Below are 12,612 nucleotides of genomic sequence, written 5' to 3'. Positions count from 1 at the left end.
CTGGGTCACCGTGTCTGCAGGCGGCTGATTCTATATATTTAAGAGAGGCTATAGTGGCTTGATGTGAACTTTTTAATTAAGTGGAGGGAAAGCAGTCTAGTCACACTGGAACCAAGTTGATTTTCGGGCCCCTGAAAGCCTATCCTGTTAAGGAAAGGTGGGTGGTTAATATGTACTTCACCACCAAAGTTCCATCTTGCAGCGCCCCGAGAGCAATGATTGGTTAGTATCCTCCCCAATCGGAGTTTAAATTTCAGGCAGGTTCAAAGGTGAGGGGCAAAGCTTCGTCCAGAGTCGGTGAGGTGGATTCGAGGTCCAGAAGATAGTGTCTGTCTTGGAGGTCAAGGTAAGAACTCACTGTGTCAGCTGGTTAGTTTTGCTATTTAAAAATGTCTTGAGGTGCATTCGGGCTTAACAGATTCATTGTAGCATAAGGCTTTGTAGACTACTGCCTAATCTGAATCAAACTATAAGATGAAACATCGCTAGGAATCACCCAGATGGGTGAAAGTGTGAGATGACTTAGGAGGAAGCAGGAATCATTTTCTTATTCAGCTGGTCTACTCAGTGTTATCTTTCTAGGAAAAGATAACTCACCATGAATGCCTCACTTGTTCTCTTAGAATGCCGATGGTGCCCACCTGAGATGTGTTGGAACTGAGTTCTGGCAAGTTCTGGCTGGGAAAAACAGCCCTGGGTTTCCAAAGGGGTTGCAAGAAATAGATTGCAGTTTGAATGTAGAATTCCTAATATATATTAATATTCTCTCCCCCCCCCCCACATATCTTAGGGAAATATTCCAGATCTTTCATCTTCTCCAGTCCACGTGCATGTTAAAAGGAAAAGTAGAAAACACTGTTTGCATTGATGTTTTCTTACGTATGAGAGTCTTCAATTACAACAGAGGAAGTTTCTCGAATTATAATTGCTTAGAAAAGGCTAGCCTGTGCCACAAAGCTTTGTAAGTGCAATGCAGGAAATAATTCTAGTCTTGTTTGGGGCAGCGGTGGAGCTAATAGACCAACAATGCAAGCAGGAGAGTTTATTCTCCTCCTCCTCCTCCTCACTGGTTGCATACAGACCTTACATTCAGAGCACTTGCGAAGCACATTAAAGCACATTACTTCACCCAAAGAATCCAGGGAACTGTCGTTTGTTAAGGGTGCTGGGAATTATAGCTCTATGAGAGGCAAACGACAGTTACCAGGATTCTTTGGAGGAAGCAATGTATAAGCTCCAAATCTATATTAAATGGCAATGTGGGCAACTCCCCAGTGAGTTTCTTGGCTAAATGAGGATTTGAGCTTTGGGCTCCAGTTCCTCATCTGACATTGAAACTACTACAAGAAAGAAAGAAAGAAAGAAAGAAAGAAAGAAAGAAAGAAAGGGAAAATTGAAGATAATTAAATTACACCTGAACAATACACTAAGCAGTGCGTACACCATGGTACATGTAGCAATGTGTGCTTGGATTTATAATTCACTGAATGATCTGTTTATTTGCAGCCCCATTTGTAAGGTCAGGCTGTGCCTGCCTATGAAGATGAAGAGAACAATTGTGTTTCTTTGCATTGTTGCCGTAGCCTGGGCAGCCCCAGTAAGTTCTTCTTAATGGCTTGCGTATATGTCAGACATGTCCACGGGCACGAATTAGCCGTCAAATGGGCGCATGCAGAGATGGAAGGGAATATATTCTTACGTGAAAGCAACGGTTGTTGGGCAGAAGAACTCACAGGGCACATTGTACTTAAAGACAGGTGAACAGTGCATGGAGTTGCTTGAGAAACATGCGTGGAAGATTCCAGCATGGGGTCTGAGCAGCGGCGTCATTAACGCGGCAACAGGCCAGAACTCTGCACGTGCAACTCTGCACACGCAAGGCACGCTGTGGCCTAGAAACTTTCTCACGCTGCAGTAGGGCTCACAAAGCATGTGCAAAAAGCCACCAGCCTGGCATTCAACAGCAGCAGTTGCAGACTTGAGGGCTTGCTGATATGACAACCCTAATTCCCTAGGAGGGAGGAGAGGCTGAGGCTGGCACCCAGCACAGTCACTAACTGCCCCTCCTCCCAAGCCATACCTCCCCCTACCCAGAACCGCTGTAATTGGGCCTCCCTTGCTCTCCCCCATGGCTCTCCTCCTAGGCACATCCCACCAAGTGCCCTTACAGCCAGTGAAAAACCGTTGAAACACTAAAAAAAGAATTTCAAAGGCTATTAAATTTAAAAACAAGTTAAAAGAGGAAGCCCTCTCTGCTGAGCAGCAGCAGCAGTTCTTATGAAGCACGTGTTAAGGAGAGGTAGGTAGCTGTGTTGGTCTGATGCAGTCAAAATAAAAAAATTAAAAAATAGTCCAGTAGCACCTTAGAGACCAACTAAGTTTGTACTGGGTAGGGTGATACCTCTGGTTACGAACTTAATTTGTTCCAGAGGTCCGTTCTTAAGCTGAAACCGTTCTTATCCTGAGGCGTGCTTTCGATAATGGGGTCTCCCACTGCATGCATGCCTCCGGCACACAATTTCCGTTAGCATCCTGGGGCGAAGTTTGCAACCAGGAGCAGCTATTTCTGGGTTAGCGGAGTTCGTAACCTGAAGCGTTCGCAACCAGAGGTACCACTGTATAAGCTTTCGTGTATGTGAAGAAGAGTGCCTGCACACAAAAGCTTATACCCAGTACAACCTTAGTTGGTCTCTAAGGTGCTACTGGACTATTTTTTTAAATTTATTAAGGAGAGAATTGACTCAAATTACAAATGCAAATTATTTTTGGTGGGACATTCTCAAATTAAATTGGTCCTTTTTCCATAGCCTCTTTAGTTTAAATCTTTCCCTCCTCCCGTTTTGCAGAATTTTCTGTGTCGTTACATAAATTCCCACTACACATCAGACCAAAAAAACCCACCAATCTTGATATTCTCTGTTGGTTAATTTTAAAAAAGTGAGCTTCGATTGCCTTTTCAACTTTGTTTTCTGATTTAAAAGCTCTCACAGAGTGAGCCAAGGGACAACAACAGTAGCATCGGGAGAAATCAGGTGAGTTCATCTTTGCGAAATTTCTTGGCTATGTGATTTGATTCTGCAAAGTTGAATCAGATTTCAGATTTCCTTTGACATGTATTCAAGATCCACTGCTCCTAGTAAGGGCTTAACCATATTGCCCCCTACTATGAGCAAATGGGGAGCCCAACTCTCTCATTCCAAATGCAACATAGCACATAAGGTATAGCCTGGGCAGAGAGTTACTCCAGGGCTGACCCACCCATGAGGCAAGGTGAGGCAACCGCCTCTGGCGGCAGAATCCACAGGAACAACTGATCCTGATGTAGCTCTTTATTCCTCCCTTGTTCCTGATGTAGATCTTCACTCATGCACTGGAGGTGGGGAGGGGGGATTAAGGCACCATTTTGTGATTTGCCTCAGGTGCCAAAATGTATTGGGCTGGTCCTGGGTTACTCTGAACATTGTAGCTCTGTGAAGGGAACAGATATCCTCTAACAACTTGTAGCACCCTTAACAAACTGCATCTCCCAGAATTCCTTGGGGTGAAGCCATGACTGTTTAAGCAATATAACAGTGCTTTAAATGCATGGTGAGGATGCGACCCTACTGTGCTCCCACAATACTCTGGCTGGTTTGTTGCAGATTAAGATGGAGTGGTGAACATTTGGATTATTCTAAGTCTGAGGACCACAATTCCTTCTTACATACCAGTGTTGGGCAGTGGCAGAGGCAAAACGGGGAAGGGTTCCCTAGAAAGAGGGAAACCATGATTGTCCAAGCGTTATAACAGTGCTTTAAATGTTATACTGTGTATGCAGCCTAATAATGGCAGCTATTCCTCAGTGAAATAAACAAGACGATCAGGTGATGCTATCTTTACACCCAACCGTGTCGTTTTGATCCTGCACTCCTTTGAAATCTGACATTCCGCCCAGGCCTAACTTGGCACTTCCTGAAAAACTAATATTTAAAGAACAGCGGTTTTCCTGTCTGTGCCAAATTAAGCTCCCGTTTTAGCTCTTGTCACAGGTGCCAGCATGTGGCCTGAAGCCTTGAAAACAGCCCACCCACCCACCATTGTCGCTGTCAATTAAGGCTAAGCAAGATCAACAGCAGTCAAGCAAAACGTGTCAACTCCTTTTATTTCTGGTCACCGGGGAGTGACCTCTAGCAGAATATTTTTAAAAAAAATGTGTTAGAAAAGGTTTTTTTGAAAATGCATTGACAAATATGTTGCTTGAAAAGTTATAGGAATGGGTAATAGAATGTGACAGATAGACAGGTTTTGGTGTTTTCTTAAAAAAGGAATTGAAAGAGCAATTGGATTATGGACAGAAGACCACAAACCCATCTTCCCCAAATTTAGGCAACCTATTCTTCCTCTGTAGATTTCTGAAAATGATAGCTAAGAGGGTTAGATCACCTCTGGCCATCCTGCAATTTGAAAACTGGTTGGCACCCTGCTCTGAAAAGCATTTAAAGACATGCTAGCCCAGGGGGTCAGCAAACTTTTTCAGCAGGGGGCCGGTCCACTGTCCCTCAGACCTTGTGGGGGGTCGGACTATATTTTGAGGGGAAAAAATGAATGAATTCCTATGCCCCAAAAATAACCCAGAGATGCATTTTAAATAAAAGCACACATTCTATTCATGTTAAAAACACGCTGATTTAGAAGGTGATTGGGCTGGATCTGGATCTGGCCCCCGGGCCTTAGCTTGCCTACCCATGTGCTAGGCTTATTCCAAGAAGAAGGGGAGGGCCCTCCCTAGCCACACCCCCTCAGAGCATCACTGTTGACAGTTGTATTGCCCCTCCATGTATTGGGGGCTGAACTTTCTGCCGTGGGGAGGATTCCCTGCTTGTGGCAGATCCCCACAATTTAGAACCCTGGAAGGTCAGGATTCTAAACCACACGAGGGACCTACACAGGTAGAGAAGGCTCCCTGAAGTGGCATGTAGAGGAAATACCCCCAAAGAGACCTATTTATTTATTTGCATTGATTTAAGATCACCGTCTTAGGTTCCAGTCTCCTTTTGCATCAGATTCGTTTGTGAGACCCTTTCCACCGTGGCACCTTCAATATGGAATTTTCTCCCTGGGCAACTCCAACAAGCCCTCTCTCATTGGAAGTGATTTTATTCAGGAAAGCCTTTTAGGATACATTTCCCTTCCCCCTCACTCCCATTGCCTCCAGGAATTGTTTGACATCTCTCTGGGCCATCTGCGGGCTCAAGCCCTCCTGTCACATGACTGCCACGGACCACATTATGACTGCCACCGCATGGTGCAATGTCAATTCTTTCCCACATAGTCTCAGTAACACAAAGCCAGCCTTCAACTGAGTATTGCATGGTTCTTGCTTGGAGTCTTCCCACTTTTCTTTGAGCAAGGGTTGCCGCTCTGTGGTAGGACAGCTGCTTTGTAAGCATAAGGTCTCTGGTTCAACCCTGGCATCTTGTGCTGGTCCCAGGGAGGGGGGGGGGTTACCGTGCGGCATGGTCTGAGGCCGGTCCTAGGTCGAGGGTATGGAGGCTGTCCGTCAAGGGCGAAGCGGAGCCGGGCATGGTCAGGAACTCTGGAGGAGCAGGACAGGGTGCTGGCAGGAACAGGTTACCAACAATGTTGCTCCCGCAACCTGGGACTGGGCTGACTGGCCTTTATTTCCTCTGAGGCCAGGGGCGGTCCCAGCCCACAGGTGACTCGCCTCTCCTGGCCTTAAGGCGAGCACTCCTTCTGTGAGAACTTAGTTCCCTCCTCCTCTCTGCCCTGAGCCTCTGCAGCTCCGGAGAGGCTGGATGGTTACTGGACCCAGAGGCAACCTCACCTTCCCCTGACAGGGCTGGGAGAGGAGCACCTGCAGGCAATGGGTCCTTGATCACCTCGGGAGCCAGAGCGGATTCAGCTGGTGTCTGCTCCTGAGGATCCAGCACAGGTGAGGGCCCTTCAGGTTCAAGCCCCTGCCCCAGCTCAGCCGGCCCTGGAGGCAGGGACTCCTGTGCAGGCTGGGACTCCTCAGGTTCAGCTTCTGAATCAGATTCCCAGGCCATCACAGCGATGTTATTCAGGAAAGCCTTTTAGGATACGTTTCCCTTCTCCCTCAACCCCATTGCCTCCAGGAACTGTTTGACATCTTTCTGGGCCCTCTGTAGGCTCAAGCCCTCCTGTCACATGACTGCCACGGACCACATCTCCAAGTAGGACTAGCAATGTCCAGTGAAACTCTGGAGGGCCACTGCCAATCACTGTTTGAAACTCCTATTGTGCCGGAATCTCCACTCGGCCAAGCTGATAAAGCTCACCTTCCGGCCGAGTCCTTCGGAATCGCCCTCCAACGAATAATTAACGACCTGAGCCTCTGATAAGGCTCCAAGGCACGTTCCCCAATTCAGCAGAGTTTCAAAGCAGCAGAAGTGATGAGATTTATGGCTACATCGCAATGCTTTATTTCTTACTACACAGACATCCTCTCTCTGTGAGAGCAGAGAGCAACTGAAACAAAGGAGCAAAGGAACAGCGAAACCAGTATGTCACATCCGCCTCCCTTCTCCCGTGAGACTTCCTATAGCTTGGACTGTCTCTGGAATGTAAACAGAGCCTTGTGACTCTAAGCAGCTGCTCAGTGGCAAACAGAAACTAACATATTGTTCTAGGCGCGTTTTGTGACAGGGAATTTCATAAACACGAGCAGTTTCTGAGATTTGGGTGCAGTACTGCGCCTAAGATTTCACATTAAAACTGCCACTGCTGGTACTGAGAGTGTGGGAGGAGAAATTCCTTCCCGCTAGACTTCCAGTAGATCTAGGGGTCATCTTATACACAGAAAAATACAGTAAGGTTTGTGAACTGGACACTCAAGGTGGGTGTCTCTGCCCTAAATAGGCCCTAAATACGTGTTGATTCTGGTGCCAGAAAGATATATTTATATGAAGGAAAGGGGGCGTAAGAAGAATCCAGGGCTTGTCTGCAGAGTGGAAGGAAAGGAGGACCTTTTTCTGCCTCCCCACTTCCAGCCACTCTCTGAAGACTGGAGAAGAGACCCTCTTAAGAATATTAGGGAGGCGGGCAAGGGAAGCATGGCTTTGTGTTTTGCAGTCTTCTGGTGAGGACTAGATCATGTGAAAAATGAACATAAGATTTTAGCTGCAGTTCATTCACTTTCAGCTTTGTATTCTTATTATAAAACAGTGTGCCTAGACATTTTGCTGTTGTGCCCATAACCTGGGTTTAAGGTGCACTTTAGCTCCTAGCTTTCATATCTCTGTTTCTAACATTTCTGCTAGTGGAGACAACATTGAGCTAGGAGGACCTATGACTTGACTCAGTGTAAGACAGGTTCCTATGTTCCCTGTTCATTTCTGTTCAGTTCCTGCTTCCTGATTATGTGTTTCTCTCCATAGGATGAATCAAACGTGGGCCATACCAGCAAACACGATGGTGCAGAGAATGACGAGGGATTTTATGAAAGTGGAAACAGTGGAAATACCAGTGGAAATACCACTGGCTGCATCAACAGAGGAGATGTTGGCCATGAAGAATGTGAAAGAATCGAATCTGCCACACAAAGAGATATAATCAATGGAGCTGATGATTTAGTGAATGCTCTTGGAAATGTTGGCAGAAGACCTGAGAGCATCCCTAGTCATGCCACAACAAATGGAAGCAGAGAAAGGGATGTTACTGGAGAGGGAATCCTTAGGGGTAACTTGGAAGGTGGAAACTCAAGTGATGCCAGTCGCGGGACTGGAGATGGGAGTGTTGATTATACCATCCGAACAGACCTTTCGACAGTCACTCAAAATGATGATGGAAAGGAAAACCACATTGGTAACATGGTTGCAGAAGGATATGGTGGCACCCCAGGAGACCAGAGTAACAACATCCAAGGCCTAAATGGTGCAGGTGGAGGTGGATATGCAAATGCTGCACCTGAAGGAACTATAACAAGAGCATCTATGATAAATATGGTCCATGGAGAAAGCATTCACTGGGCGGATGTTAATGAAGCTGGCAGTGGTAATGGCGGAGATCCAAGTGAAGAAGGTTCTAGCGATGGCTGGGGGGATGGACGTGATGAAGACACGACAGCTCTGGGGGGAAATGAGAGAGGGAAGCATAGCAATCAGACTTGCGACAATGACAGAGATGTTGGTGGAGATGCTGCAACCAACGGAACTGTGGAGCTGTGCCTCAAAAAGAAACAGAATAACACTCTAGATTCAGAGGGTGTTGCTACGGTGAGTTGGGACCCATGATGGGGCAATGTCAAGTAGAGAAGGAGCAGGTGGGAGGAGGCCGCTGAACTATTCTGCCAAGCCCTGCCTTTGCCCCTGCCACCCCTCTCATTTCTGCACTCTGAGACTAGAAATAAGTAGAGCAGTAGAGCAGCTTGAGGGAGGGGTTGCAGGAACCAAAAGTTGGAGCCGGGGGAAGAGTTTAGCACTGCCTCCCAGCAGCTGCTTCTCTGCTTGGAATTGCCACTTTATACCATTTTAGCACAACCCTCTTCTCAGATGCCATTCTCCTAGTGGACAATTGTTCACTACAAAACAAAAACAAAACAAAAAATGAAGGCAAATCTCCCTTCCCATCTGGAAGGGTTGTTGTGGGGCTTTAAGCCCCTTTGCCTTCGGTTGTGGGTCCTGATCCAGATCCCGCTACCTGCACTGCAGCAAAAGCTCCCATTTACAGTGGTACCTCGGGTTAAGTACTTAATTCTTTCCAGAGGTCCTTTCTTAACCTGAAACTGTTCTTAACCTGAAGCACCACTTTAGCTAATGGGACCTTCTGCTGCTGCCACGCCGCTGGAGCACGATTTCTGTTCTCATCCTGAAGCAAAGTTCTTAACCCGAGGTACTATTTCTGGGTTAGCGGAGTCTGTAACCTGAAGCATATGTAACCTGAAGGGTATGTAACCCGAGGTACCACTGTACTCTAATGAGAGCTTCCCTCCCTCAATTGCAAACAGCAAGTGCATGGGCCCAGTCTGGAGTTGGGCTCCAGTGGGGGGCAAAGGGTTCAAGCCCCTTCAATCTACACCAGGGCCCCCCATCTGCCTGCAGTTTAAAATCCATTCATGGAATTGCTAACTGAATGATTTCATTTGGGATTTGCTTGCATTCTCCTTTCCTTTTGGTCTCCAGGGCGCTGGCGGTAGCAGTAACGGATCAGTTGTGAACCACGCAGATGGCAGCAATGTGAATGATACTGGCAGGGATGGGACCCCTGACAACAGAGAGGCCATGGATGGGCTTCCCAATGCAAGCAGCTCTCAGGACGCCAGTGAAGGTCGCCTAGAGGATGCCAGTGACCACGAGGACACCAGCGAAGCCGAGAGCAATAGCGTTTATAGTTTGAGTTCTGAACTCATGCAAGGGGACGAGCCCGACAAAAGCCCTGAGTCTGAAGGCAGCCAGCAAGAAGCGTCAAGTGAGGCAAGCGATGGGGAGGACTCAGAAGACGAGTCTCAGGGAGAAGAGGAAGAAAGTGCCAGTGAGAACGAGAGCAGTGAGCAGGCCGAGAGCAACAGCGAAGACAGTCAGCCGGAGAGCAGCGAGGGTGACGATCAGTCAGACAGCGGCGACAGTGACAGCCATCCAGACAGCAGCCAAGGTCAATCTGATAGCAGCAGTGGGAGCGAGTCAGAAAGCAATGGAGAAAGTGAGTCTGAGAGCAGCAGTGAGAGTGGGCCTGACAGTAGCAGCCAAAGTGATGGCAAGGCTGACGAAAGCAGCAGTGAGAGTGAGTCGGATAGCAGCAGTGGGGGCGACAGCAGCAGTGGGAGTGAGAGTAGCAGTGAGAGTGAGAAATCCAGCAGCGAGAGTGAGAGTAGCAGTGACAGTGAGAGTGAGAAGTCCAGCAGTGAGAGTGAGAAATCCAGCAGTGAGAGTAGCAGTGAGAGTGAGAGTAGCAGTGAGAAATCCAGCAGTGAGAGTGAGAAGTCCAGCAGTGAGAGTAGCAGTGAAAGTGAGAAATCCAGCAGTGAGAGTAGCAGTGAGAGTGAGAAGTCCAGCAGTGAGAGTGAGAAGTCCAGCAGTGAGAGTAGCAGTGAGAGTGAGAAGTCCAGCAGCAGCAGTGAGAGCAGTAGCAGTGAAAGCGAATCTGATAGCAGCAGTGAGAGTGAAAGCAGCAGTGAGAGTAGCAGTGAGAGTGAGAAGTCCAGCAGCAGCAGTAGCAGCAGTGAGAGCAGTGAGAGCAGTAGCAGTGAAAGCGAATCTGATAGCAGCAGTGAGAGCAGTAGCAGTGAAAGTGAATCTGATAGCAGCAGTGAGAGTGAAAGCAGCAGTGAGGATGACAGCGAATCTGATAGCAGCAGTGAGAGTGACGCCACATCCGAGAGCAGTAGCGAGAGTGACAGCAGTGGTCCATCGGACACCAGCGAAAGTAGCAGTCAAGCGGGGAGCAGTGAAAATGGCAGCCAGTCAGACACTGATAGCGAGGACGGTGGTGAGTTAACGGGCAGTGAAAGTGAGAGCGATTCGGCAAACCAACCTGACGGCGATAGTGAGAGTGCACCTCTGAGTGCGGAAAATGGTGCTGCCAGCGACGGTGCTTCAGATACAGCGGAAATGGCAAGTGACGATGAATCTGTAGCAAGCGAGGAGAGTGACAGTGATGCTCAGTCAGAAGGTGGAGACACTGAGAGTGAATCCATAAGTGAAGGCAGTCAGAGCAACGACCTAACCAGTGATTATTAACGCAAGGTTGAGGAAGGATCAAATTACGGCAATGGGAGCGCTCATGATGGCGGAGGAAGACTGGACAATGACACAGAAGCCAAGCCAACAGGCCGAAACATATTTGTCAGGAAGTTACCACCACAAGATCTCTGTATAAGTGTGATTAGGATCAGGGTCAAGGTTGAATTGGGGACACATTAGCAGGAAAGCTGCCCCAGTCCTTATAGTCGCAGGGGATCAAAAATGCTGTGTTTATACATTTTTGAGTGCTGCAGTTTTGGTTGCAATAAATTATATGCCTTTGCACAATGGGTATTCAATTGTTGGTAAACAGATACAAAAGCCCAGGTTCTGATACACATGTTCATTCATCAAAGACCTCCAGGGTTGGTTCTTATAAGTGTTATTCATTACTTGGCTGCAGCATCCTGACTTGCATGTGTGAATGAAACATTGCAAATAGAATTCCTGGTAAACACCACCTGGCCCGTTTTTTTTGGTTTACTTGTTCAATATCATGGTTCTTAGAAGATTATAAATGTGCCCTGTGTGTAAACTGTAAAATAAATTATTATTTTTCATGTTGTTTCATATATTTTTCTTGGGAATGGCCCACCCAGCTTTTACTCTCTGTTTCAAAAGGAAATCAGAGAAAGGGATGCTATTGAGCCACATCAATTTAAGACTGTGCAGGAGGCAATCGTGTTTTGCCTTGAATCCAGTGGTTGAGTTCCTATTTACAATTGTACATGAGTAAATATACTACTTTATATAAACATCATTTGGTCGCAGGAAATGTATTTTCAATTTGCAGCCTTGTACAGCCACATTTCAGTGAGCGCCACAACTGAACAAGAACAACAAGAGTTCTTGTTATTTAACTTATAGGCCACTTACATGCCCAACTGGCTTTTAACGTGTTCACAAACAGGAAATCAATCCAATAACATTAATATACATTTAAAAATCAGTTAAAACAATAAAATCACAAGTTCAACTCAAGGGAATGCTTCCTAAAGAGCCGGTGGAATGCCAATGTTGATAGGACCTCTAATATTTCAGCAGAGAAGGCATTCCACAACACAGGCACCACCAATGAAAAAGCCTGCTTCCATGCTACCACAGGCCAATAATCATCAGGCAATGGCAAAATTAAACAGGTTTCATATGCTGACTGTAGGAAGATTCACCCCGCCCCCCAGGTAAGCTGGTTCAGAGTTATTTAGGGGTTTGTATGTAAGTAGCTGAACCTACCACTACTGGTGTGTTGGTGGCTAGGGGAATTTTTTACATTTCCTGAACTTTCCAAAGTATGTCAAAAACATATTGTTTCACGTTCCTCTTTTCCTGAGCCCTGGTCAGGAGGGATAGCTCTGCTTCCCTTTGAAAGATAGAGTAGATTTACAGAGGTACCTCAGGTTACATATGCTTCAAGTTACATACACTTCAGGTTACAGACTCCGCTAACCCAGAAATAGTACCTCGGGTTAAGAACTTTGCTTCAGGATGAGAACAGAAATCGTGCTCCAGCGGCGCGGCAGCAGCAGAAGGTCCCATTAGCTAAAGGGGTGCTTCAGGTTAAGAACAGTTTCAGGTTAAGAACAGACCTCCAGAACGAATTAAGTACTTAACCCGAGGTACCACTGTATATACAAATGGACAGGTTGAGCAGGTATTGCGGACCTGCAGAATCAAGCACACCAGCAGTGCTTTCCAAAGAAACCCCCCTTCATTCCTCAGTTCAAAACAGCTCTGTGTATTACAAAATCCAAAATGGGATCTTGGGTAGTCAACCCCCAGGCTACTTGTCCACTTAGCACCAGTACTGTCTGCTCTGATTGGCAGTGGCTCTCCAAGGTGTCTGGTTGATGCCATTCATGCGGTTGTGGCTCAGGTGGTCAGGTGGGTCTGTTGTCCAGGATGGGGATGGGGCAGG

General features: G+C 47.0%; 1 protein-coding gene across 2 annotated transcripts; it reads left to right on the top strand.

Moving 5' to 3' along the window:
- The first annotated feature begins 269 nt into the window (after positions 1 to 269).
- Positions 270 to 11,216, top strand: LOC308485224 (uncharacterized protein). 2 transcript variants are annotated; one of them, XM_081020772.1, is made up of 6 exons: positions 270 to 346; positions 1,507 to 1,597; positions 2,982 to 3,032; positions 7,398 to 8,234; positions 9,141 to 10,057; positions 10,136 to 11,216. In XM_081020772.1, the coding sequence occupies exons 2-6, from the start codon at positions 1,538 to 1,540 to the stop codon at positions 10,692 to 10,694; spliced, it is 2,424 nt and encodes an 807-aa protein (XP_080876898.1). In that variant the 5' UTR covers positions 270 to 346; positions 1,507 to 1,537; the 3' UTR covers positions 10,695 to 11,216. The 2 variants fall into 2 exon arrangements, with proteins under 2 accessions (XP_080876898.1, XP_080876897.1); XM_081020771.1 differs by having other exon boundaries at positions 9,141 to 11,216.
- The last annotated feature ends 1,396 nt before the right edge of the window (positions 11,217 to 12,612 follow it).

Source organism: Podarcis pityusensis (genome assembly GCF_964106645.2).
Source record: "Podarcis pityusensis genome assembly, chromosome: 9".
Classification (NCBI taxonomy): domain Eukaryota; kingdom Metazoa; phylum Chordata; class Lepidosauria; order Squamata; family Lacertidae; genus Podarcis; species Podarcis pityusensis.
This window is presented reverse-complemented; position numbering and strand designations above follow the sequence as displayed.

Excerpts from the sequence above, each read along its gene's own strand:
- LOC308485224 (XM_081020771.1), top strand. The coding sequence starts at position 1,538 with ATGAAGATGAAGAGAACAATTGTGTTTCTTTGCATTGTTGCCGTAGCC. Across the intron at positions 3,033-7,397 it reads GTAGCATCGGGAGAAATCAG|GATGAATCAAACGTGGGCCA; the intron begins GTGAGTTCATCT and ends TTCTCTCCATAG. Across the intron at positions 8,235-9,140 it reads ATTCAGAGGGTGTTGCTACG|GGCGCTGGCGGTAGCAGTAA; the intron begins GTGAGTTGGGAC and ends TTTGGTCTCCAG.